Source organism: Plecotus auritus (assembly GCF_963455305.1).
Source record: "Plecotus auritus genome assembly, chromosome: 13".
Classification (NCBI taxonomy): domain Eukaryota; kingdom Metazoa; phylum Chordata; class Mammalia; order Chiroptera; family Vespertilionidae; genus Plecotus; species Plecotus auritus.
The window spans coordinates 24,868,007-24,892,065 of NC_137779.1; the positions used below are offsets into that span (position 1 = coordinate 24,868,007).

At 49.2% G+C, this 24,059-nt stretch overlaps 1 protein-coding gene across 3 annotated transcripts in view; it reads left to right on the top strand.

Moving 5' to 3' along the window:
* Window positions 1-520: 520 nt before the first annotated feature.
* Window positions 521-24,059, top strand: part of GRK3 (G protein-coupled receptor kinase 3) — a 90,120-nt gene continuing 66,581 nt past the window's right edge. The window contains exons 1-2 of one of the 3 annotated variants that reach the window (XM_080650424.1): window positions 521-735; window positions 19,708-19,784. Coding sequence is in view for 1 of the 3 variants with exons in the window: in XM_080650423.1 (XP_080506549.1) it covers window positions 623-735; window positions 19,708-19,784 (190 nt within the window). In the remaining 2 variants the exon portion in view is untranslated. The remainder of the gene's footprint in view (window positions 736-19,707; window positions 19,785-24,059) is intronic. The other 2 variants (XR_013959565.1, XM_080650423.1) reach the window with 2 other exon arrangements.

Below are 24,059 nucleotides of genomic sequence, written 5' to 3' on the forward strand. Positions count from 1 at the left end.
CCAGATCTCCTGGAGGAATGCGGATTGAACTCCCCAGTTTGAGAGCCGCCGTGTCCCGGGCACGGAGACCTCCCCGCGGCCCCACGGGTGGTGGGCCTCGGGTCCCGCGCACGTGGTCCTGGGGCGGGGGCGGGGGGTGGATAAAAGGGGCGTGAGAGCCAGAGGCTGGGGGCGGGAAGTCGGGAGGAGGGGGAGGAGAGGAAGTCCCTCGTGGCCACCCCAAGGGGAGGGCGGGACGGTGCCTGCGGGGACTCGGTCGGGAGGAGCGGGGTGGGAGGCGCAGTGTGGGAGGGCCCGGTGGTCAGTCCGAGCGCGGAGGGGCACTGACTACGGGGCGCGCGCTCTCCGAGCCGACCCCTCGCGGAAGGGGCGGGGACGGGGGCGCGCGCGCGGGGCCGCGGGCGGGGTGACCCCGCGGGCGCGAGGCAGCGGCGCGCGCCGGGCACTGAGCGGGGCGCGGGGGGAGCGCGCGCGAGGGGGGGGGCGTACAGGCGGGAGCGCGCGGGGGGGGGGCTGCCCCGGGGCGGCCCCCCCACGTCGGGGCGCGGCGGGCGGCGGCGGCGGGAGCGCGTCCCGTCCGGGTCCCGAGGAGCCGCCGCCGCCGCCGCTGCCGGTCGCCAACATGGCGGACCTCGAGGCCGTGCTGGCCGATGTCAGCTACCTGATGGCGATGGAGAAGAGCAAGGCGACCCCGGCCGCCCGCGCCAGCAAGAGGATCGTCCTGCCCGAGCCCAGGTACCGGCTCCCCGGGTCCGGGCCGCCGGCCCCGCGGCCGCCAGCGACCCCCTGCGTCCGGGAAGGTCGGGTGCTCGGTTGCTGCCGCCCCGCGACTTTGGGGAGTGGGCGCTTCGGGGCTGGCCTCGCGGTTCCCGTGGTCCCCGTCTCAGAATCGGGGCGGCGGAGAGCTGTTGGGGGGACTCGGGGAGAGCGCGCCGCAAAGTGCCCCGCGCGCAGCGAGCGAGCGCCCCAGCGAGGGGCTGCTGGAGGTGGTTGTGACTTCGCTGGATCCGCTCCAGACTTGTCGCCCTTCTGTCCCATCCCTGTCTCAGTCCAGCCCCATCTCGGTCCATCCTTCGAGCCTCAGCCCTCTGTGCTCCCTGTTCCCTTGCTGTGGTTTCCTCCTGCCCCATCGTTGTCCTTCCCTGGTGCTCCAGTCCCCGGCTCCGTGCTGTCCCCCTTCCAACTCCAGCCTCCCTCCGCTCCCTCTGGGCTCCGGAGCGGGGGAGCGCAGGTGGAGTGCCTTTTGTCCCAGGTACTTAAACCGCAGTTTTCAGTGCGTGTTCCTCGGGAGCTTCCATAGTCTCGTCAGCTTCCTACCCTCCTTTCCCCTCCAACTCTGTGGCCCAGGCAGGAATGAGTGGATTGCGACCCACTCAGTTTTCGTTTTGGTGCTGAGTGCGTCACCTGAGCTGCTCCCCTCAACTTGCAGATCTGCTGGCGGCACTTTGTTAAAAGGCTGAAATAGGATTCCCTTAGAAATGCACATGGAAGGGGTGCCTCCAGGCAGGAATTTGTTGTTGAAATGACCGGAGAAGGGCCCTGGGGAATTGGCAAGGGGCTTGGTGAGGCCCATACCAAGTTGTAATTTTTTTCTCGAAAATGGTTTATTAAGGATGAGCTAGTAAAAGACTTCACTAGTTCATATTCTTAGCAGAAAATATCCTTCATCAGATTAATTGTGAGTTTCTAATGGTGTAGTCTAAAGCATTAGAATTGCATTCTCCCCTCCCCCGGTTTCTTTTCCTAATGAACACCATCCCCAGCTGTACAGGGAATGTGTCTTCTTGACCCTAAGGAGCTCTTGGTAGACTTAACGATAACAAGGGACATCATCTTGGCAGTGAATTTGAAGCCATGTAATTTTGTAAAATATTGCAGTCTACACCAAAGCCCTTCTGTTGGAAGGCATCAGTCCTGGAAGCATCCATCCTACACCCAAGATTGCTTCCATGATGCCTTGACATAAGGAAACAAAATCTTTCAGTATCAGCCGCTTTGAGTGGGTTGTGAAAAGCCAAATTGTGTAAATGAACACATGCTCGCTCCTTATTTTTTGGCCTCCTGGCCCTGCTGAGCCCCGGCATCGCTTTGGTTTTTGGGATTGCTCTTTGGGAAGCAGTGAAAAACCGGGGCGAAGGGCAGACCCTTTGGAGCCTTGTGAAATGAACACTCCTGATCCACACTGGAGCCCATCTGAAGCTCATTGAAAAATCCATTCTGTTTAAAATTTCGGGCAAATGGGAAGGAAACGAAGTACAGCAAGAACCCCCCAAAATCAAGCCTGAATTTCATTTTTTTAAAAACTGCATTTCTCTCAATGTGGTATAAAATGCTTAATTCCTTTTTCTCCTGCCTTTCCCACTCTTCCTGAAGGGTCCTACATATATAGTTCCTCTATATAAATTTAATAAATAAAAACTCAGGCAGTTTTTTGGGCATGTGTATGAGATATATAATATTATTAAAATTAGGAACTTCTCATTTTTTCCCCCCCTCAATGTTTCGCACTTAATGTGACTTCTGCTTTTCAGTCTCCCTAAGAATGTACTTACGTGTTAGGGTATTCACTTCCTTGTATAAATGCCTTTATTTAGGCGGTGTTCTTTAGCAAGGTTTTTTTTTTTGGTTTTGTTTTTTCTTTTAGGGCAGAATTAGTGACTGTGAGCATATTTCTTACGATATTTTAGAAATGAGAAACATCAACAGGAGAGTAATTTTAGGAAACAGCTCCTTAGCAATTGATATTCTGTTGCTATTTTTAAAATAGACTCTTGAGTTCGGCAGTTAGGACCTCCCCCAGGGATCCTCATTTTTTTTGTTTGTTTGTTTTGGTATTTATCTCAGTGGCTTTGGCTTTAGGGCTTTGGATTTGTAATGTGACCCTTCACACCAGTGTTTCCCAACCTTTTCTTGGCCACGCCCCACCTAAGCATCTCTAAAATCCTGATGCCCGCCCCCCCTCCCACCCCCCAATGACACAGCATCCTTATTATTAAAAAAGTGAACTCCTATTCACGTGGAGGAAGCTGAAAAGGCCATTAGCTTGGTCTAAACAAGCTTCCAAAGAACATGGCATCCATGAAAGAGAGAAATAAAAGAACAAAAGGACAGTTGAAGTCCTGAGGAAGACATCACTAAGAAATTGTTAAAAAAATAATAAGAATATGAAGTGATATGAAAAAATAGCAAAATAAAGTTTCAAAACATATACTAGAGAACTGAAATGCATCAATGTGTCACAATATTCATATACTGTATATGAGGCCCTTAGAGCCATAAGAAATGCAAAAAATTCAAATTGCCCCCCTGTGGGGCATGTGCCCCAGATCGGGAACCATCGCTTTACACAGTAACCACCCTGCTTGGGCTGAGTAAGGATTTTTTTTTTTTTTTTTTTTTTACATTGAGATTATCAGGTGAAACATCTTGCAATTTGTTTCTACCACTGGATGGCAGTTAGCGGCCTACCTGCTGGATTTTGGGGTGGAAGGTTGGGGGATTTCTAGATACGGTAAGAAAGTTAACTTCATGTTAAAATGCCTCAGCAGAGTGAGTCAAAAAGTCTAGTGTGATTTCACTCTTTCTGTAAAGGTTACTGGTCAGATGTGTCGTGTTTCCTCCTTCACTTTGGAGCGATCCACGTGATCTCCCGTCTTCGGTAGAGAGAGAGGTTAGATGTGTAGCTTTAGTTAGTATCTAAATGAGAAACATGAAACCAGCCACTGGCTTCTCACTGGTGACTTTTTATTTCCAGCTGATGATCTGAAGTCACCACGGTCTTCTGTGTGCTTCCTTATTTTAGTGACTTTGCCTTTTTCCCCAGTTTGAAAAAAGAAAAGCAACGGAACGCAACAGTATCTAGCCGTTCTCAATGAAATGCCGGGGCTGCATTCCCCTGCTTTGCGTGGCCGGGGGAAGGGAGGAGGGATATCAGAAAAATGGAACATTCTGCCCAGAGGAGATGGTACTTCTGTGAGATCGCAAGAGGCGACCGGTTTGTCATGTTGACACATTATTCAGTTAACGGACCCCCGAGTGTAAAAGCTGACTATTGGTTCAAATCAGATAGCTGCTTGTTTACTGAGACATTTGTTGAGCTAATGAAGCTGATAATGGGATCTACTGGGAAGAGTAAACTGACCCAGGGCCTCACTGTGCAGGCCCCGCGACAAACAGCGGCACGGTAGAAAAGAAATACTTTTATTTAATAGGGTCCGGTTCATATGCCAGGGCCTATGGAGGGTCAGCCTCTTCAGTAAGGCCTGGAATGACCCAGACAGCTTCTGCTTTCGGCGCATTCCTCTTTTAACCCTTTTCAAAAAGAATGACGTTTGGTTGACTGGAACTCGCACGTGGTTGCATGAGGTGGAGTGACAGGAAACGGATCTCTCCCCGGAGGTGTCAGCTCTGCTTATGTGGACGTTGAAAATTTTGGATCATCCGTGGCAAAGCTTGTCCTTTCGAAGTATTCATACAATATGATAGGAAGGCCTGAAAACAACGTTTTTTTAAAAAAATATATTTTACTGCTTTTTTACAGAGAGGAAGGGAGAGGGATAGAGAGGTAGAAACATCAATGAGAGAAACGTCCATCAGCTGCCTCCTGCACACCTCCTACTGGGTATATGCCCGCAACCAAGGTACATGCCCTTGACCGGAATCGAACCTGGGACCCTTCAGTCCGCAGGCCGACGCTCTATCCACTGAGCCAAACCCGTTAGGGCTGAAAACAACATTTTTAAGATCCCTTTTCACTTCTGTGGAGCGGTTTAGACCGTCCGTAAGGAGATTTGTGAGATTGTTTATCACATTCATTCAGTACATGGTTGAAGAGCCATTTCTCCGAGCCACCCAAACGGGGCGCTCTGAGGAACCCTTCCTAGACCACAGCCCCTTCCTTCGCGGGGCGTACCGTCTAGTGGGAAATGCACAGAGAGTTGAGTCAAGAAAGATGTTTGCTCCAAAGTGAAGTTGCTTGAAGATCCTGTGGCATCTGGACGGCTGTGATGAGCCCGAATTCAGAGAACACGTTATGTTGGCTCACTGTTTTAACAATACATTGTTCACGAAGGAGCTCTCCGGCCATAAGATACATAGTGATGTCATGTGGGAGTTTGCATCTTCCTATTGGTGAAACCATCAAACGGAATTGATCTGGAGAGGGAGCTGTTTGTTTCTTCTTCTCTGGAAGTGGAGTTTCTTCGCTGGTTTCCCAAACCCCAATCCCTGAGTGATTGGTGGGTAACTTGAAGTAGTCCTGCCTGTTTTGGGTGTAGGGATATTCTCTGCCTGCGCACTCTGTTACTCCCCTCCTCCTCCCCATCCCCCCCCCCCCCCCCCCCCCCCGCCCCCTGCCCCAGCCTAACTTTGAGCTGCAAAGAAGAATAGTTTCCGGGAAGAAAGGACTCTGTTGTTGCTAGGAGCCTGTCTATGGATCACACGGTGGTGATGGTCTTGCATCTTTTTCACGAAGGTACAGATGTAACTTGGACCCTCCAGTCATTATGTGTTCTGCCCTCCCAGTCATTATTCCATTCTCGGTCAGAGCTGATTTGTGCCAGGGACTTGCAGAGGTAAGTGCTGGGTGTAGCTGTCGGTTCTTAGACATAGATGTTCCAGGGCCGTCAGCCTGGGACCTGGAGTCGGCCCGAGCCCAGAGGCGCCGCACCCCTGTGGATGGGCAGCCGGTTTAGATCCCCTCGAGGCCCAGGCAGGCCCATCTGTGCCAGGCAGCGTCTCAGACTCGGCGCCCCCTCAGCGCGCTGCCTTCGCCTTTGCCAAACATCTGTTTGGACCAGGATGGGAACTTTTGGCTCAGGCACTGAAGCTCGCAGAAGGAGAGACGAGGTCTTCATCAGTCAGGGGCTGGCCAGCGGAGTTGGGGATTCAGGGCCTTAAAGAACAAGGCACTGGGGTCCCTGTAGCCCTGACCAGGAAGGGAAAGAGAACTTGAACTTCCGTGAAGCAGCAGGATAATAACTACCATGTATCGAGAGCTCGCCCTCCACCGGGCAGTTTGCAGATAGGTACGTTCCCTCCCCAGTGTCCTCGCGGGAAGCAGCATCGGCCCCGTTTTACTGATGGAGCAGGTGCCCAGGGAGGTTTACATTCAAGACCTCTGCCCAGTGCCAGCTGAACGGGGCCCCGGTTTCCCTGAATCTGGGTTCTTTCTACCTTGCTGTGCCCTCCCTCGGACATGAATGGACATGAATAATGAACACCCGCCCCTCTTACTGTGCAAGAAATGGACAGAATAGCGATCCCTTTTGTTCGTCCGTTTGGGGAGAAATCACTTTGCGGCGTCTCCATGAGCTCCTGGCGCAGCATCTGAAAAGTGAGGACGGTCCTCAGACAGAGCAGCTCCTTCCCCCGGGACCACGCGAACAGTAATTATGACTAAGTGAATAAGCAGTTTGTGCCTTATTTCCCATGAGGAGCGGGAGGGTTAAATGCCTGTTCTGTTTAACACAAAAAGTGCAATCTTGCTGCTCTTAATGAGAAATTGTATAACAGACCGCTTCTCCCCCGGCCCTCCTCCAGCCTCCAAATAACATTTCCACAATTAAGAAAAGAGGGCAGCTCAGGCTCCTTCCCGTCCCTCCGCGCCCCCTGCCCCCTGCCCCCTGCCCCCCGCCCCCCCGAAATCCCCATTTCTGGGAAAAAGGTCGAAGGGCGAGACAGTATTTTTGTCTTTCTTTGCCGTAAAAATCGCTTTCCATTCAAATAGCCGTCCTTTGTGCACGGTGATGCTGTCTGGCGCTGTTCTCCGGGCCCTGGCCGTGGGGAAATGGGAATGATTTAGTTATCCTCTTTTACTTTATTATGAAGTCATCCGTATGGTAAGTCATTTGCATGCTAATGAGGCTGGATGTCCCAGACCTGCCTCCGCTGCTTCTATTTCTCGCTTCTTTCTCCTTCCCTGTTTTTATCATTGATTAGAAGTTAGAACCCCTGGGTCTCTTTCTGATTACTTCAGGGGCCTAAAGTGCAGGGGGAAGTGACACGGCGGCTCCTCGCTCACATCCCGTAAACGTTCCTTCTAATTTGGGAAGCCTTCTCCGAGGTCGACAAGGCTTCAGCTTCAGCGTGGAGGGTAAACAGGTTCTAGTGCAGCGGTCGGCAAACTGCGGCTCGCGAGCCACATGAGGCTCTTTGGCCCCTTGAGTGTGGCTCTTCCACAAAATACCACGTGCAGGCGCGCACGGACCGAGCGATTGAAACTTCGTGGCCCACGCGCAGACGTCGGTTTTCGGCTCTCAAAAGAAATTCCCGTCGTTGTCCTGTTGATATTTGGCTCTGTTGACTGATGAGTTTGCCGACCACTGGGCTGGCACTCTGTGGGAAAAGCCCGCTGGAGGAATCAGCGAGAACGGTCTTGTAGTTTCTAGGCCCTGCGATTGGTGGTTGGTAACCACCGCCTGGACCCAGCCTGGGGCCTGCACTTCTGTTTGCTACCACGTCCTTCTTCCAGGGTCTCCGGAGCCGGAAAAGGTGATGATGCAAAAGTAGCCAGGCCAGACCTTCACCCTTAGTGAACCTGAAGGCCAGCGCTCATCGCTGGCCCCTCGTTTTCCTGTGTCCTCTCTACTGTACGATGTCAGGCTACAATAAGAGAGAAAGTTCTAGATTAGGAGCCAGGAAACATGGGCCTGATATCACTGGCAACTTGCCACAGGGTCTCGGTAAGTCACTTCCATGCCCCCGATTCAGTTTCCCTTCGGTACAATGTGACAGCCATTCACTTCCGACCCTAACATGTCCCGATAAAAATCTCATCCTCTGGGGAGCCTTTTCTACCCCTGCAGTACGTTTGTAAACAGGAGAGAAGCCCAATTTCAGACACAGATAACTCAAGAGAAAATGATTGGAGGGCGTATTAAAAGATGATTTTCTCTTTGCTGCACCGGGTGGTGGTTGATGGGATTGTATGCAGTACAAGATGTAACGCCTTCAGAAAGCACAGCATGATAGCAGGTATGAGGCAGTGTTGCACGGAGACCCTTGCGCCATGCGCTCTGAGGGACAGGTTCAGGAGGCAGGACTTCGGAACAGTTGAATTGTTGACGTGTCAGGGAAGAGCAAATGTTGACCTTAGACGCGGAAGAAGGTGCATTCCCCAGATTTCTTCTCAGTTTTCTTCCTCCAGCTGAACCTTCTCCACCTGGTGCCTCACTGGGTTACTCTTCTTTCTTCTCTCCCTCTCCCCATTTATTCCCTCCCTCCCTCCCTCCCTCCCTCCCTCCCTCTCTCTCTCCCTCCCTCCCTCCCTCCCTCCCTTCCTCCCTCCCTCCATCCCTCGGGCTCGGCTCTGGGCTATGTTGGCTTCAGTCTGAGTTCACAGCGAGCTACCCTTGAATATAGAGAACTAAGCAATTAGGAGAGTTGACTCACCCTTCAGAGGTCTTGGCTTTAGTAAAACGCACCAAAAACCATCATCCCACAGCCGCAGGCCTCAGTGCATCGAGCACCAGGCCATTCATTCCAGTCTTCCTTAGACACCAACAGGTCGCGTATTCCTAACGGAACCCGTCGCGCCGCACGCTTGCAAAGGTCTTGGAGGACGGCCAGTCGAGCCTGCGCGGGGCGGGTGGCTGCCCTCTGACATCTGGGCCACCTGGGAGGAGCACCTTTCCACGGTGTCAGGAAGTTCTCTTGTAAACCCTCCGTGCGCCCATCTCTTCCCGTCACTTTGTGGTCATGCAACGCAAGTGCCATCCCCTTCCAACGTGGGAGATCTTCAGGTGTTTGAAGGCGGCTGCCCTGCCTTTCGCAGGAAGTTGTGCCCAGCTCCTGGGGTCACTCCTCCTATCAGGCCGATGCCTGCGTGCTCCGGAATCTCTGCTCTTCCGTCCGAACATCACCTGGCTGAGCAAGACTACTCAAGCTTATGAAGACGAAAAAGATACCTGCAAAATTTACGGTGATGAATTTCGTGATGGCAAAGCTAGTCACAAATCCTCTTTCAAGTGTGTGTTCCGGTCCCTGTGAAGTCCCATTCTAGGGAGAAACTCTTTGGTTCCTCAAATGTCTTAAAATTCATTCCCAGCAGTTTGATTAGGGGAATAATGTTTCCCTTGGCCGGAATCTGGAAGCTAGACACGGGGGCCGCGTGTGGAAGACGACGATTGTCATTTACTCAGTGCTAAGCAAGTGCCAGGCGTGCATAACTTTTAGATTGTCATGAGCTGAAATATTTTAGGAAGGACGCGAGCTTTAATTGCGTCGAAGTCTCCTTGTGAGGGTTTCAGGGTGTATGTTTCATATATTCAAAGACCTACAGCTCTCTTCGCAAGAAAAGGCCGTCATTTCTTCATTTTCGGCGGCACCGCTTTCCTGAATAATACGCTCTGCGTTTGTGCTTTGTGTAATGAAGTCAGCCCATGGCTATCTGTTATCTTATCTGGAAAGATAACGCTGGTTATATTTTCAGGCTATTTCTTCTAAATTTTCTGTGTCTGTATGGCTTTTGATAAGGGCTTAAGTTAAAAATGAACTAGAAAGTTCCGGGGGAAGGCATTTACACAGCTGTGAAATACTGCCGACTTTCACTTTGCCTGGCGACTAAGGCCGTGATGACATTTTAGATGTGTCTTTTAAAAAAGACGAGACCTTTGCCGTGTGGTACAGGGAGTTTCATCCTCCGGCTAGCAATGGGATGAACCCTAATGGGCGAGGTCATGGGGCTTTCCTACACATCCGTAATGGGCCACACTTCTGTCACCTACATTTGCTGCCGTCTTTCCTTATGACTGGGAAAGGAATTATGCAGTGACTCTTGCCATGACGGCATTAAGTATGGAGTGTCAAGTTTGTATGCTCTTTGTATATCTTTTCTTATATTATAATGGCGCCCTGACTGGGAAAGAAATTGTGCAGTGACTCTTGTCATGACAACGCTAAGTATGGGGAGTATCAAGTTTTTGTTTTCCATTTAGGACTTGCTTCCTCCTGTTTTGTTTTCGGCGGCAGTGGAGGGAGGCTTATATTATTTATGCAAAACTCCTCAAATTGAATTGGTCTAGAAGGGAAAGGTGTTTTCTGCACAATAGCAATTTCTAAGTAATGAATGAGAAGCTACTATGTCAATAATCTTTCCTCCTCCCCCCCATCCCACCCCCCCCCCTAAAAAAAAAGAAAGAAAAAATTGTGTTTTTGTGGTGAGGAATTTCTTAGGGTTTAGTCATTGGGTTGATTGTTTTGTTTGTTGTGTTTTTTTTTAAATCTCGTGTGGAAAACCACTAGTATCTTCGTGTTTCTGTCCTTTAAATCAAGCGACCTTATCGGGGATTGATGTTTTAAATTATTTTTAAAAATCAGGCTATTTTATTTTATTTATTTTTTATTTTTTTATTATTATTATTTTTAATATATTTTATTAATTTTTTACAGAGAGGAAGGGAGAGGGATAGAGAGTTAGAAACATCGATGAGAGAGAAACATCGATCAGCTGCCTCCTGCATGCCCCCTACTGGGGATGTGCCCGCAACCAAGGTACATGCCCTTGCCCGGAATCGAACCTGGGACCTTTCAGTCCACAAGCCGACGCTCTATCCACTGAGCCAAACCGGTTTCGGCAGGCTATTTTATTTTTTTAAAAAAAGCATATTTCTCTCTGATCATTTCATCCTGGAAAAGTTTAATGAGGTAGATGGTGGGACCTGCTTCAGATGAGACTGGAGTTTCAGGCTAAGCCCTGTGGCTTATGGTTACCTCATGACTCTGTGGGGTCGGTCGGATAAATGATGGCAGAACAGACGGCAAAGCGAGACTCTCCTGAGGTGCCTCCGTGGTCCTACCTGTTCTCACTGCCTTTCTCCCACCCTTAGCAAACTCTCCTGAAACCGGTGTATAACTTGGATCCGTATTGTCACGATCATGATGGGAGATTGACGTTTGGACTTAATATTTAGATCTGTGTGTGTATATAACTTATTAAACCCAGTGACATCTGATACCCTATTTTATATTTATGTGATAGATTTAAATTTAGAGGGGAAAAAAACCTCCACTAATACTTATATAGAGAGCTTTTTTCTAAAATTTTTTTTTTTAAATTGATTTCAGAGAAGAAGGGAGAGGGAGAGAGAGAGAGAGTGAGAGATAGAAACGTCCATGATGAGAGAGAATCATTGATCGGTTGCCTCCTGCACACCCCACACTGGGCATCGAGCCCGCCACCTGGGCATGTGCCCTGACTGGGAATAGAACCGTGACCTCCTGGTTCATTAAGTTGACGCTCAACCCCTGAGCCACGCCGGCTGGGGCTTAGTGCTTTCTAGTTTTACACGTATTAACTCTTTTTAGTTCTTACAATTCTCGGTAGTAAGTAGAAATTAAAAAAAGACACATTTATTCTAGACTGGTCCTCGATGTGGAGATGTTGAAAGGTATGTTTTGCTTATTTGGGGGGAAAACTGGCTGTCTCCTCGCACACTGGTGTCTCTCCTGTGGTCTTGGAGGCGACCCGCAGCCTCACTGCCCCGAGCATCCCTCTGTCTCTTACTGTGAAAGTCACGTCAATCAGCCACGTCGGCCTGACCAACCCATTCTCTTCTCAGAGGCTGGCCGTTCTTGTTTTAAAATCAAAGACCCCTTTGAGACGCTATGAAGCTAGAGCAGGGGTGGGCAAACTTTTTGACTCGAGGGCCACAATGGGTTCTTAAACTGGACCGGAGGGCCGGAACAAAAGCATGGATGGAGTGTTTGTGTGAACTAATATAAATTCAAAGTAAAGGAGCAGAGGGGAGACCAAGAGAACCGGATAGAACAGCCGGATCCGGCCCGCGGGCCGTAGTTTGCCCACGGCTGAGCTAGAGGCTCCCACTCCCCAGAACGCATGAACTCACATAGTAGATGATCTGAAAGCCGAACGATAACGAAAATGTCAAATCTGCCACTTCCCACGCGACGTAACCCTCCCAGGAGCCTAGGTGCCCGAAGTCTGAGTGAGCAGAGCCTGCTGCCCCACGGGTTGCCCCCTGGACGTGGCGCGGCCGACGGAAGGTGGCACCGCCAGCACGGGCCATGACCCGTGAGTGGGTCAGAGGGGGCTTTGTGGCTTTCAGCTTCAGCTGTGGCCAAGTCACCTCTCCCCGGTGGCCTTCCCGCTGGATGTGGAATACTCAGATGCTCTGCCAGCCCGCGGCTTTGGTGTCACTTGTCTTTCCGTATCCCGTTGCGTCCTGTTCTCATTGGTGGCCGGCCTCCGCTGCGTTCGGTGATAGTCACTGAAGCCACGGCCACGGCCAGCCCGCTCCGGAGCCTTTGGCCTTTCTCTGCCCTTAGTGTTATGTCCTGATTAAAAATTGTTATTCACCGAGGGCAGGCTTTCCCCCTTATTTTTAGATTCTTGGAAACGTCTCCACCATACTCAACATCTCCATTTTTAGAAGGAGGAAGTTCAAGTTCAGGGAGAAGCTAATTGCTCAAGGGCACATTGATAGCACAGGGCACCGCTGAGCCTCAGTGGAAATTCTGTGCACTTTAATAGACACCTACAGACTCTCTTTTGCCATGGGAATCCTCTTAGAGAAGAAGGTTCTTCTATTTGAGTTAGAGGGACGGTGTCAATTTCAGACGTTACCAACACAACTTGCGAATGCATTGTCTTCATTCAACAAAAGGTTACCAACTACAGGAACCTGAAGTAGCTTACATATAATTTCCCTGGAGACACTGATTTAATAATAAATATATGGGCAAATCCTTTAGAGATAAGGTGTCGGCAATTTCATGTGAGGGAGTAGGATAGTTATCCATGATGGTGGCAGTGCTATAAATTAGGAGAAGCTACATGTCAAGGGTCCTGAATATTTTCTTACCCCAAGCCTTGCTTTGTAATTTCACATGCACCCTTATCTTTAAAAAACAAAATGCAAATCCCTATCTCTCCCATGTCACTAGGCACATGGGCATGATATGCTTGGCTCGAACATACTTGTCAGTTACTCTCAATACATGAAGGTTTTTGTTTTTTTTTTATGTTGCTTGATAATGTTGTCAGTGGCACATTCTACGCTGTGATAGGAAATGAATGAGACAGGTCACGTGTTTAACTTTTACACAGAAAGGTGGTTGGGGTCATATTGGGGTGGAGCTGTTTGTCAGGAACTCACTAGTGAGCCTGTTTGCGGCAGGCCCTCTTCACCCAGTGGCACGTGGCGAGATGAATCTCAGTTGTCTGAATTGCTGCTTGATGTGCCATAAAATTGCGATTTACCCAGCCCGTGCTCAGAATCACAAGTGCTGTTGCAGGGAATAGCTTACCTGTGTATCTTTGGACCTGTGTGTTCTGCAGAGTAGACCCCCCTTGCCGCCCCCCCCCCCCCCCCGAGAAAAGAAGTAAGATACGGGCATTTTCAGTTTTGCTAGGTGATGCCACATGGTCCTCTAGATTTTTAAGGATAAATAGAACCGCATTCAGAGGTCTTAATGTTATTATTTCAAGTTGTTTCATATAGATACCGCTGGGTAATAAGAATTAAGATTTTAACTGTAAAAGAAGAGGTACACGAGTACGTGACAAGAGCTGAGTAAAAACCCTGGACGGCTAAAATTGGAATTGGAAAGCCATTTTAAATTCCTGATGTTTTTCTTTTCTTTTCTTTTCAAATACATGCATTTGTCATCTCTAGTCACGGAAAATCTCATCTCAGCGGGTGACCGTGCCGCCGCACCCGACTCAAGGTGTGGCGAGGGGCTGGGCCAGCAGCCAGGGACCTGTGCTTTCTGTTCTGTCCGAAAGCCAAGGAGCCCTCCAGGAGCCGGGAGGGGCTCCATACCGAACAGGTTCGAGGCCAGAGGAAGGGATTCTCCTGGCCAAAGGCTGGACAGTGCGAACGTCCCAAGAACACGGCTGCCGTTGATTAAAGTACTTTGTGTCTAAGCAGACCCTGCGGTAGGCAGAGTAATGGCCTCCTAACGTGTCCACGTGCTGATCCCAGAAGCTGTGACCCTGTTATGCTATGTGGCAAGAGGGTCGGTTGCAGGTGGAATTCAGGTGGCCAATGCTCTGACGTCATGATACAGCGATGATCCCGGGTTTCCGGGGGTATTAGAGCAACGTCAGGCTGACGGCATAAGGAGGAGTCGACCTGCCGGTGCTGGCCTTGAGGATAGAATGGGGGCCGTGGGCCCAGGAAGGTGGGCGATAGGGAGATGGAGTCTCCCCTAGCTTCACAGCCCTGCTGACAGTTTGAGCTTAGCCCAGCGAGACCCATCCCGGGCTTCTAGCCTACACATCCTTTAAAGATATTAAATAGCTGTTGTTTTAAGCCGCTGAGTGTGCAGTAAAATGTTCCATCAGCAGTAAATAGGAAGCTACTATACACATGTTTCTATAAAAGAGATTCCCCAAACAAATAGGAACACAAAACTCCTTATTGATCATCCTTGGCAGTAAAAATAGGGCACCAGCTCTGTCTAGTGACCATCAGGAAGGTAGAGCAGTAAGCGTCTCTCTTGACCTTCTTTCTTCACTTTGCTGCAGCCGCCATTCACTGAGCAGGACTGGCGCTGCTCGTTGGGACCCCGTTTGCCCCAGGGCTCTGGGTTCCTCTTTCTGTCTCAACTGACATCTGATACATACACACACATATTTACAATATGTATTTGTTTATATGTATATGTAATGTATTTTCTATATATTTATGTATCATATATTTGTCATATGTTTATATGTATCTATTCATATATAAAGTCTATATACTTGCAGTGCATTGTGGGAAATGATGCCACGGTGCCATTGGACATACGGTGGAAACTGAAGTGAGAGTTACCTGTGCAAGAGCTGGGGAAGGCATCACAGTGTTAGCGAGCCCGACCTGGATCCCGGAAGATGTGTAGAAGGTTTTCATGTAAAGAGAAGCATTGGAGGGAATGATACTTGCAAGACGGTGGCAGGAGGTGGCTGATGAGCTGGGTGGGGGCCCCTTTGGAAATGCTCCCTGTAAGGAGTTTGGACCTTGGTCCAAATAGAGGCCCTCGATACCTTTTTAAATGAGATAATTACATGTAAATGGAGGCCAGGAGGATGCTCCAGGCTCTCCTGCCGACTCCCCTCCCCTCGCCTGCAGCCTCCCTCCCTGAGGACTCACTTCACACAGACAACAACAACACAGCAGTAAAAGGAAGCTGCTTCTGTACTGTTGCTGATTCAAAAGTATTTTGATAATAAGTGAATGGATTCTCAAATGGTTATTGTAACCATTTTGAAGGGCAAGTTTAGATCCCCAAGTTTTAGTGGCTTTGATTAGGTAAACTGATGACCCCCATCCATTTGTTCACCCTCCAAATTGCATCTGTTTGGGGATGGATGGCTTTCGTATATGATGATGGCGGTTTTTGGCCTGTGAAATTCAAGTATGCTACATGTCACTTTAATATCAGGTCATACATTGCCAAGAAAAAGACATCGAGAACATGATGTGGATTGTCAAAATATTGTAGAAGAACCGCAAAGGAATTCACATTTAGCTTAATTGGGTTGTGATCTTCTGAATGTAAATGGTCTCATGCTGAATTGCCTAATGATATGTAAATTATATAAAAAGACTTTTCTGCCAGAGATCCGATGAACCCAGGAAACTTGAGAAGAGTGGGGAGTAAGCTGTACCAGGCACTTCTACAGACCTCCTCAGAGCCTATCTGGCGGAGTTCGGTGGTTTTGAACCTAGTGGTAAAGTTGTGTTTTTTTTTTTGCGACGTTGGCTAACACAGCTCTATTTTGAGTGTTTAATGAATAGTTAGTGGAAAATATTTAGTAACTGCAAACGAAAGAAAGCGGTTTCCTTTTGGGGGAATTGCATCTTGGTCTGACTGCTTAGTCATCTTATCTTTTAAAACAATCTGCCTTCTTGGTGGTTTGTGAAGATAACAACTCTCATTGTGTGACCGAGCACTCTTACCGTCTCTCTTCCTCGATCCTCACAGCTCTCTTCTGCACTCTGCCTCCTGTAGGTGATACGTGGGTTGCCTCCTGCACGCGCCCGCCCCGACCAGGGCCCAGGCCAGGGAGGAACCTGCAGCCGAGGTGCTTGCCCTTGACCGGAATCGAGCCCGGGACCCTTCATTCCTCGGGCCGACGCTCTATCCACTGAGCCAAACCGGCCAGGACTAGAAGATAGAGGCTTTTCATAATAGGAGAGATCTAGCTATGTCACACGTACGGTAGTCTCTCTGCTAGTAAGGTGGAAGTACAACTTAGCTTGCCCTGTTCTTGGGCCAGGAGAGAGCAGCTATCTGGTAGCTAATAGTTCAGCCACAATAGTAGTAGACATTTTTAAAAAATTACGATACAGTATTTATTATACTTACCTTGTGTTTATATAGCAGGGCCCCAGTAGGTCATGACAGGGAGGGTGGATATATCTCCAGCAAGTTGATAGTAAATTAAAAAAAAACATTAGGCCTTCAATCAGTGTATTATTATCACATAATCCGTCACGGACTTGTTTCCAGGCTATCTGAAGAAATTTTACAACCAAGTAATACGACAAACAACTCAATTAAAAGAGGCCAAAGATCTCACAACACATCTCACAAAAGAAGATACGCGCATTCCAATAACCGTGTTCAAACACGCTTAGCATCATGGTTCACTAGGGACACGCAAATGCAAATACAGATCAGTATAAGGTGCCACCACACACCCAACAGCGGCTAAAACCAAAAAGACTGACAACTGAAGTCTTGGCGAGGGGTGGGGAGCCAGGGGGACGTCGTCCATTGTTGTGGGAAGGAACAGTGTACAACCCGTTTGGAATATAGCTCAGCACCTCTTCATAACGTTAACTGCGATTCAGCATGTGGCCAGCAGTTTCACTTCTAGATACCTACCCGTGACAAATGAAAACACGTGTCCACAAAAAAAAAAGACTTACACACAAATGTTTAAAGCGGTTTAATTCAAAATAGCCCCAAACTGAAAACAGCCCATATGTCTGTCAACAGGTGAGTGGATAAACAAATGGTGGAATACAAAGCCATACTGCTTGGCAATACGAAAAAACTACATGCTTATGTGCCCAGCAATATGGATGGGGCTCGCTTATGCCCAGTGAAAGAAGCCAGACCCAAAAGGCAATGTGTTGTATGAGTTTAACGATATAACATTCTCGAACTGGAGCGAGTCACCTAGATTAACAGAAAGGGGATCAGTAGTCGCCTGGATCCTAGACTCCGGGGAGATTGATTGCGAAGAGGCACCTTTTGGGGTGATAGAAATATTTGATATCTCGATTAGGATAGTGGTTAAATGTGAAAACTCATTGAATGGGACAATTACATTGACATTTAATTGTATACCAATTATACCTCAAATAGTTTGTTTTAAAAATAAAAAAAAAAAATAAAAAAAAAGCAATGCCAAATTGCTGCCCATCAATGGATGATAGAGATTCAATTTCTATACTTTCTACTTGGATACTTACTTCTGGGGTTCATTTCCTGAATAATCCCTCCTTTCCTGGTTTGTCTGCCTTGCTACTTCTGTTACGTATCAGAGTTCCATGCATGTGTGGCCAGTTTACGTGATCTCTGTTCCATTTCATTGTTCATCCTGTCTTAATTCTTCTAGCCTCATTCGCAGCCCCACTGTCGTCATTCGCTTTCCTCAGCAATGTTTAGGCTGCTCCTGAGCCCGTGTTGTTTCGTAGACATCCTGCAAAGAGCTCCTCTGTTTCTGTGCTCCGAGAAAAACCCCGTTGGGATATTGATGGGGGGCTGTATCGATTTTATAGATCAACGTGGGTAGACTTTGAATTTTTGCAATATTAAATCCTTTGGCTCATAACAGTGGTGTATCTTTTTATTAGTTAAGATCTTCATGATTGTCTCCCAGTGCAGTTTGTAATTTTCCCTGCAAAGTTTCTGAACATATTTTATTTCAAGGCATTTGATGTTTTTTATTTCATTGTAAGTGAAATCTTTCTCCTAATTATGTTTTCTTGCAGTTTTTTTGTTGATGTGCAGAAATATGATTTTTTAAAAAATTAATCATATATATAGGTAACTTTAGATTTTGTTTTAAAAAGAAGTCCATTGAACCCAGCCGGCATGGCTCAGGGGTTGAGCATTGACCTATGAACCAGGAGGTCATGGTTCGATTCCCAGTCAGGGCACATGCCCGCAGGGAATCGTGCAGGAGGCAGCCAATTAATGATTCTCTCTCATCATTGATGTTTCCCTCTCTCCGTCTCCCTTCCTCTCTGAAATAAAAAATATATCTTACCTAATAATAGACAAACATGTAAATTGACCGTACCTCCGCTATGCCCATAGCCAATCAGAGTGAGTATGCAAATTAACCCAACAAAGATGGCGGTTAATCTGCATACATAGGTGCCCAGCGACTGGGTCCTGGGAACATCCTGGCACCCAGGTCACTCTGAGGTTGGCCCCGCGTGGGCTCTGAGCAGCCTGGGAAGGGCCTGAGCCAGGGGGCTCCTGGGCAGGGCCAAGCCTGCGATCAGAGCTGAGGGGGCAGGGGCGGAGCCAGCGATCAGAGGGAGCTGGGGGGCCCCTGCCCAGGCCTAAAGCTTCTGCCAGAGGCTTTAGGCCTGGGCAGGTCCCAGCCGGCGATTGGTGTGAACTACAGAGGACAGACCTTTTCTGACTGCTCATTGGCTAAGCTTCCTGTATGCCACTGGTAATATTCTTAGTAACTTGGGTAATAGGAATCCAAAAAGGTGATCTAGGGTTTTTCCACCACACTTCTGGAGGAAAAAACGAAGGTTCGCTGCTGGAGGGCTAAGAAATGTCATATCCTGCCTAGCTGGTTTGGCTCAGTGGATAATGCCTCGGCCTGCGGACCGCAGGGTCTGAGTTCAATTCTGATCAAGGGCATGTACCTAGGTTGCAGGCTCCTCCCTGGCCGGGGCCCAGGTCAGGGCTCATGCAGGAGGCAACCAATCAAAGTGTGCCTCTCACTTTGATGTTTCTCTCTGTCTTTCCCTCTCTCTTCCACGCTCTAAAAATCAATGGAAAAATATCCTCAGGTGAGGATAAAAAAAGAAAGAAAGAAAGAAATGGCATATCCTATGAAAGACACATCTTGAAAATGCCTAAAGAAAGTTGTCATTTTTTCACAGTGAAGGGACTGGAGTCCGTGTTGATGAAAACACCTTGGTGGCTGTGGTGACTGGCAGTGGCTGCAGCAGCGGGGTGATGGGGCTGGTGCCTTCCCCTGATCAGCCTGGTCGCCTCCCACAAAGGGAGGCCAGACTGCGGCTTAGGCCTGCTCCCCTTGGGGCTCCTAGTATGTGAGAGGGGGCAGGTTGGGCTGAGGGACCCCTCACCCCCAGTGCACGAATTTCGTGCACCGAGCCCCTAGTATATATATATTTGGGGAAAAAGAAGAAGCCCATTGATGGATGAGCAGAATTTGTCATGTGTGCGCCCGCATATTTTGCAAAGCGGTGGTGTTAAGGACACACTTTCCCCAAGTCCTTAAGTTATTTTTTAGGAGGCGAGTCTCTGCATGTGAGGTTGGCCCTGGGTCGCAGGCGAGGGTGATGGCTGGAGCTGGGGTGTTCCCAGCTTTACGTCGAGCCCCATTCGTGCAGTCACGATGCCAGTGAGAGGGGCCTCTGGTCAAGCCAGCATCCTTGGGTTATAACAGACATCCGTGGACCTCCGCTGTAGCGATGGTTGATGGTTACGCGTGGTGCAGGCTGTAAATGCTAAAAACGTGTCGCTCTTCCCTTTCAGTATCCGGAGTGTGATGCAGAAGTATCTTGAGGAGAGAAATGAAATAACCTTCGACAAGATTTTCAATCAGAAAATCGGTAAGTCCTGCCTAGGCATTTAGCACCTGCGCCTTCCCTAGTGATGTCGGTGTCACTGCAGTGATGTCTGCGTGCAGGCCCAGCGCTTCGTGTGCTTTACACTTCGAGCTGGGAATGGAGATTCCATGGCATTAACCAGGTACTTAATGATCACTTACGTTCTTAGGAACCTGTCTGTGAATAAGCCCGTGGGAAACAGACTAGTTTGACTCGAGGTCTTAAGGACGTTGGGGAGGTAGCCAAAATCTTGGAACCAGAAATAAGCTCCTTCTGTTGGGACCCACTTCTTTTTTGTTGTTGTTGTTGGTTTTTTTTTTTCACAGAGAGGAAGGGAGAGGGAGAGAGAGAGTTAGAAACATCGATGAGAGAGAAACATCAATCAGTTGCCTCCTGCACACCCCCCCTACTGGGGATGTGCCCGCAATCAAGGTACATGTCCTTGACCGGAATCGAACCTGGGACCCTGGAATCCGCAGGCCGATGCTCTATCCACTGAGCCAAACCGGTTAGGGCTGGGACCCACTTCCGAGGTCCCCAGCTTCTCTCATGGTGTACTTTCCAGGATCCCAGGGAGCTGGCCTGTGTCTTCCCAGACTTGACCCCACTCTCAAGGTTGGCTGCATCTTTCCAAAGTGTGGGGCTGGAGTCCTTGATCTTGGCGGTTGCCATGCGTTGTATGGGTTCTGTACGCCATTCATTCGTGTCAATTCCACATCGGTTCCTTTTACTCCTGTGGCCCCATTCAGAGTCTGTGCCCTGCAGGTCAGCAGGCCTCCCCCGGGCGTATACACAGAGGCCCCGGCTCTGGCTAATGCTGGTCCTGGCCTGTGCAGACGTGTGGTTGTGTGGGAGTGCTCTGTGGAGACCACAGCTAGTCCCTGCAGAAATGAGGACTGAACAGCAATTGCTTTAACATGGAGCTTCGAGGCCAATGAGGAAGTGAGATGTTCTCCCTGGCCTTCTGAGGCTGGCAGTGCATTTAGGGGGGACTGTCAGCCGGTGCAAGGAAGAGCTGTCGTCTGCATGCTTTCTCCTCACTCGCCACCCCCCCATCAGTTCCTCCTGTCCAGAAATTTCCAAAATAACATCTTATTCTCAGCTGGGATGGACTCCTCATTGGGCCTGCCAGCCGGCTGTATTGTTAATATGCCGGTAGTGAGGGGGTAGACAGACGATTCTAGGGTTGTCACATGCCATCCACAGAGCAGAGTATGAGCGAATAGCATGCTCCTTTCCTTTCTCTGCACCTTGCTAGCCTCCCAGAGTTATTCAGGTCAGATTCGCTGAGGAACTGGGTCTTAGTTTACAAATTGTTTTACTACTAGAGGAAGTGACCTTATCGAACTTTCAAGAAAGAAGGTCTTATTACAGTTCCCTGGAGCGCTAATTCTGCATTCAGTTCTGTTTCCGCGATTCATAAGTGCAGACTGACCCCTTGAATATATATTTTTATTTATACAAATGTATATTTTTACTAATATTTTTTAATTAAAAAAATATATATTCATGTATATTATACGTAATGTAAAATTCACCCATTATATACAGCTCGGTAGTTTTTTAGTGTATTCGCAGTGTTGTGTAGTCATTACCACACTTTTTTTTTTTTTTTTTAATATATTTTATTGATTTTTTACAGAGAGGAAGGGAGAGGGATAGAGAGCTAGAAACATCGATGAGAGAAAGACATCGACCAGCTGCCTCCTGCACACCTCCTACTGGGGATGTGCCCGCAACCAAGGTACATGCCCTTGACCGGAATCGAACCCGGGACCTTTCAGTCCGCAGGCTGACGCTCTATCCACTGAGCTAAACCGGTTTCGGCACCACACTTTTTTTATTATTATTATTTTTACTGTTTTCAGAGAGAGGAAGCGAGAGGGAGAGAAAGATAGAAACATCAATGATGAGAGAGAATCATCGATTGGCCGCCTCCTGCATGCCCCACACTGGGGATCAAGCCTGAAACCCAGGCATGTGGCGTGACCAGGAATCAAATTGAGACCTCCTGGTTCATGGGTCAATTCTCAACCACCGAGCCACACTGACCGGGCACCACACTTATTTTAGAACATCTTCCAACCTTCCCCCCAAAGAAACGTCATACCCGTTAGCAGTCACTCCCCATCCTCCCCCTCCCCCAGCCCCTGGGTACCAGTAATCTAGCTTCTACCTCTGGATTTGCCTACGTTGGACACTCCGAATAAATGGAATCCCATAGCATTTAGCCTTTTAATTGTAATCATCACCCGAAGGTATTTTTCCATTGATTTTTAGAGAGTGGAAGAGAGAGGAAAAGACAGAAATGTTGACGTGAGAGAAACACATTGATTGGTTGCCTCCTGCACAAGCCCCGACCAGGTTCCAGGCCGGGGAGGAGCCTGCAACCGAGGTACGTGCCCTTGGCCGGAGTCGAACCCGGGACCCTTCGGTCCGCAGGCTGACACTCTACCCACTGAGCCACACCGGCCAGGGCCGCGTGAGGCCTTTTGCATCGAGCTCTCAGCACAGTATTGGAAGGTTCGCACATGGTGTATGTAGCACGTGTCAGGACTTCATCCTTTCTATGCCCAGTGGTCTCCCGTTGCGTGGCTGTGCCACATTGTGTTTGTCCGTCCGTTCATTCATTCATTCATTCATTCATTCACGGGTGGATGTCTGGGTTGGTTCCCCTTCCTGGCTGCTGTGCACAATGCTGCCGCGAGAGGAAGGCACGTTGAACACGTAGTTCGTGTGAGTGGTTCCCTGTGACAAACACGTGCTGGTAGATGGCGGCCAACCTGCCCCCCTTGCGGCTCTCACTCCAGTTTCTGAAAGGCATTGAGGATTCTTTCCCCCTTTGTGCTCTCTGCTCCTTGCTCTCTCCCTCCTGTAACTCCTTTCCTGTCTGCCCCCCCTCCCCAACACACATGCAACCCCCGAACATGTCCTCCCCGCTGTTCTGACCAACATCTTACCTGACATAGGCTCCGGGAGCCTTTGATCTGAGCTGATGGCATGACCGTGGCCTTGACCTTCGCTTTGGCCACACCCACTCTTCCCCAGGAGCCCCTTCACTGGACACGGACCGTCTGTGAATTTTCTCTCAGTTACGCAGCTAAAAAACTGTCCAAGCAAGTCATTCCTTCCTCCCTTCCTTCAGATTTGTGAGCTTGGAGCTGCTCAGGAGCTGTTGACTCTTGGGAGCTCACGGAGAACAGCGACTGGTGGGGTGGGGGTGGGGAGAGGGCACGGGGTAACCGGCTGGACACAGATCTGTCATCACGCTTCGCCGTAGCTGTAGATTTAATGTGCTCGCCTGTCTGCCCCCCCCCCCCCCACCCCTTTGCTCTGAGGCATTCTCCTTCTCTGGCTGGCATTGGGGGTTGGGAAGAGTGGAAGAGGGGCTGTGTGAGGGTAAATGGGTTCTCTCCCCAAGTCTGTATTCCTCCTTGAGCTCCCTCCGTTCTCCCTCTGTCTCTCCCATCTGGCCCCCCGGCCCCCTCTCGTGACCGTCTCCATGTGCTGCGCCCTGTTGACGTCTGTTACCCCTTACGGCTTCTCTGTGGTTCTCTTGCTTCGCTTCCACCCTCTGTTGTCCCCTTGCCTCTCAACCCCCTTTCTCACTGCCCCTTCCCTACCAGCATCCTCCCTGCCTTCCCATCTGTGAGCTTGGAGATGGTTAGCACAGGGTTTGGGGGACGCGCCCCCCCCCCCCTGCTCCCCCGCCACCCAGTGTGGGCTCTAGGCAGTCTGTAAACATGTTTTGTGAAATGAAAAGAAGTAGGAGCCTTTGCTTGAGATAAGGGTGATTGGCAGACCTGTTGGCTGCACCCCGAACTGGTTGTTGTTTCATTAGTTTTCTTATCTGTGAAGCAGGGACGAGAAAAGTCGCCGCTTCATGAGGCTGTTGTGAGGACTCGGCAGGAAATGTTTGCGAAGCCCTTGACACAATGATTTGTTCTCAGCAGATGCTCAATGAATGAACGCGCTTAAATGAAATGGCTTGTAATGAAAATTTTTCATCGTACACAAAAGTGGGCTCGAATAAGGATCCCGCAAACATAGACATCTCCCGGACTCAGTATTTTTCAACATTTTGCTATATTTGCTGTCTTCATCCCCTCTTTGTGTGGTTGCCGAAATATTTTAACGCAATTAGTAAACGCCTCATAGCATCTCAGTCCTATACGCATCTCTCAAAAATACGAATGTCTTCATGTACCACCTCGAAACCCTTATCCCAACCCATGAAAATGTATGGCGATGCTTAGTAGACTCCTAATACTGAGTTTA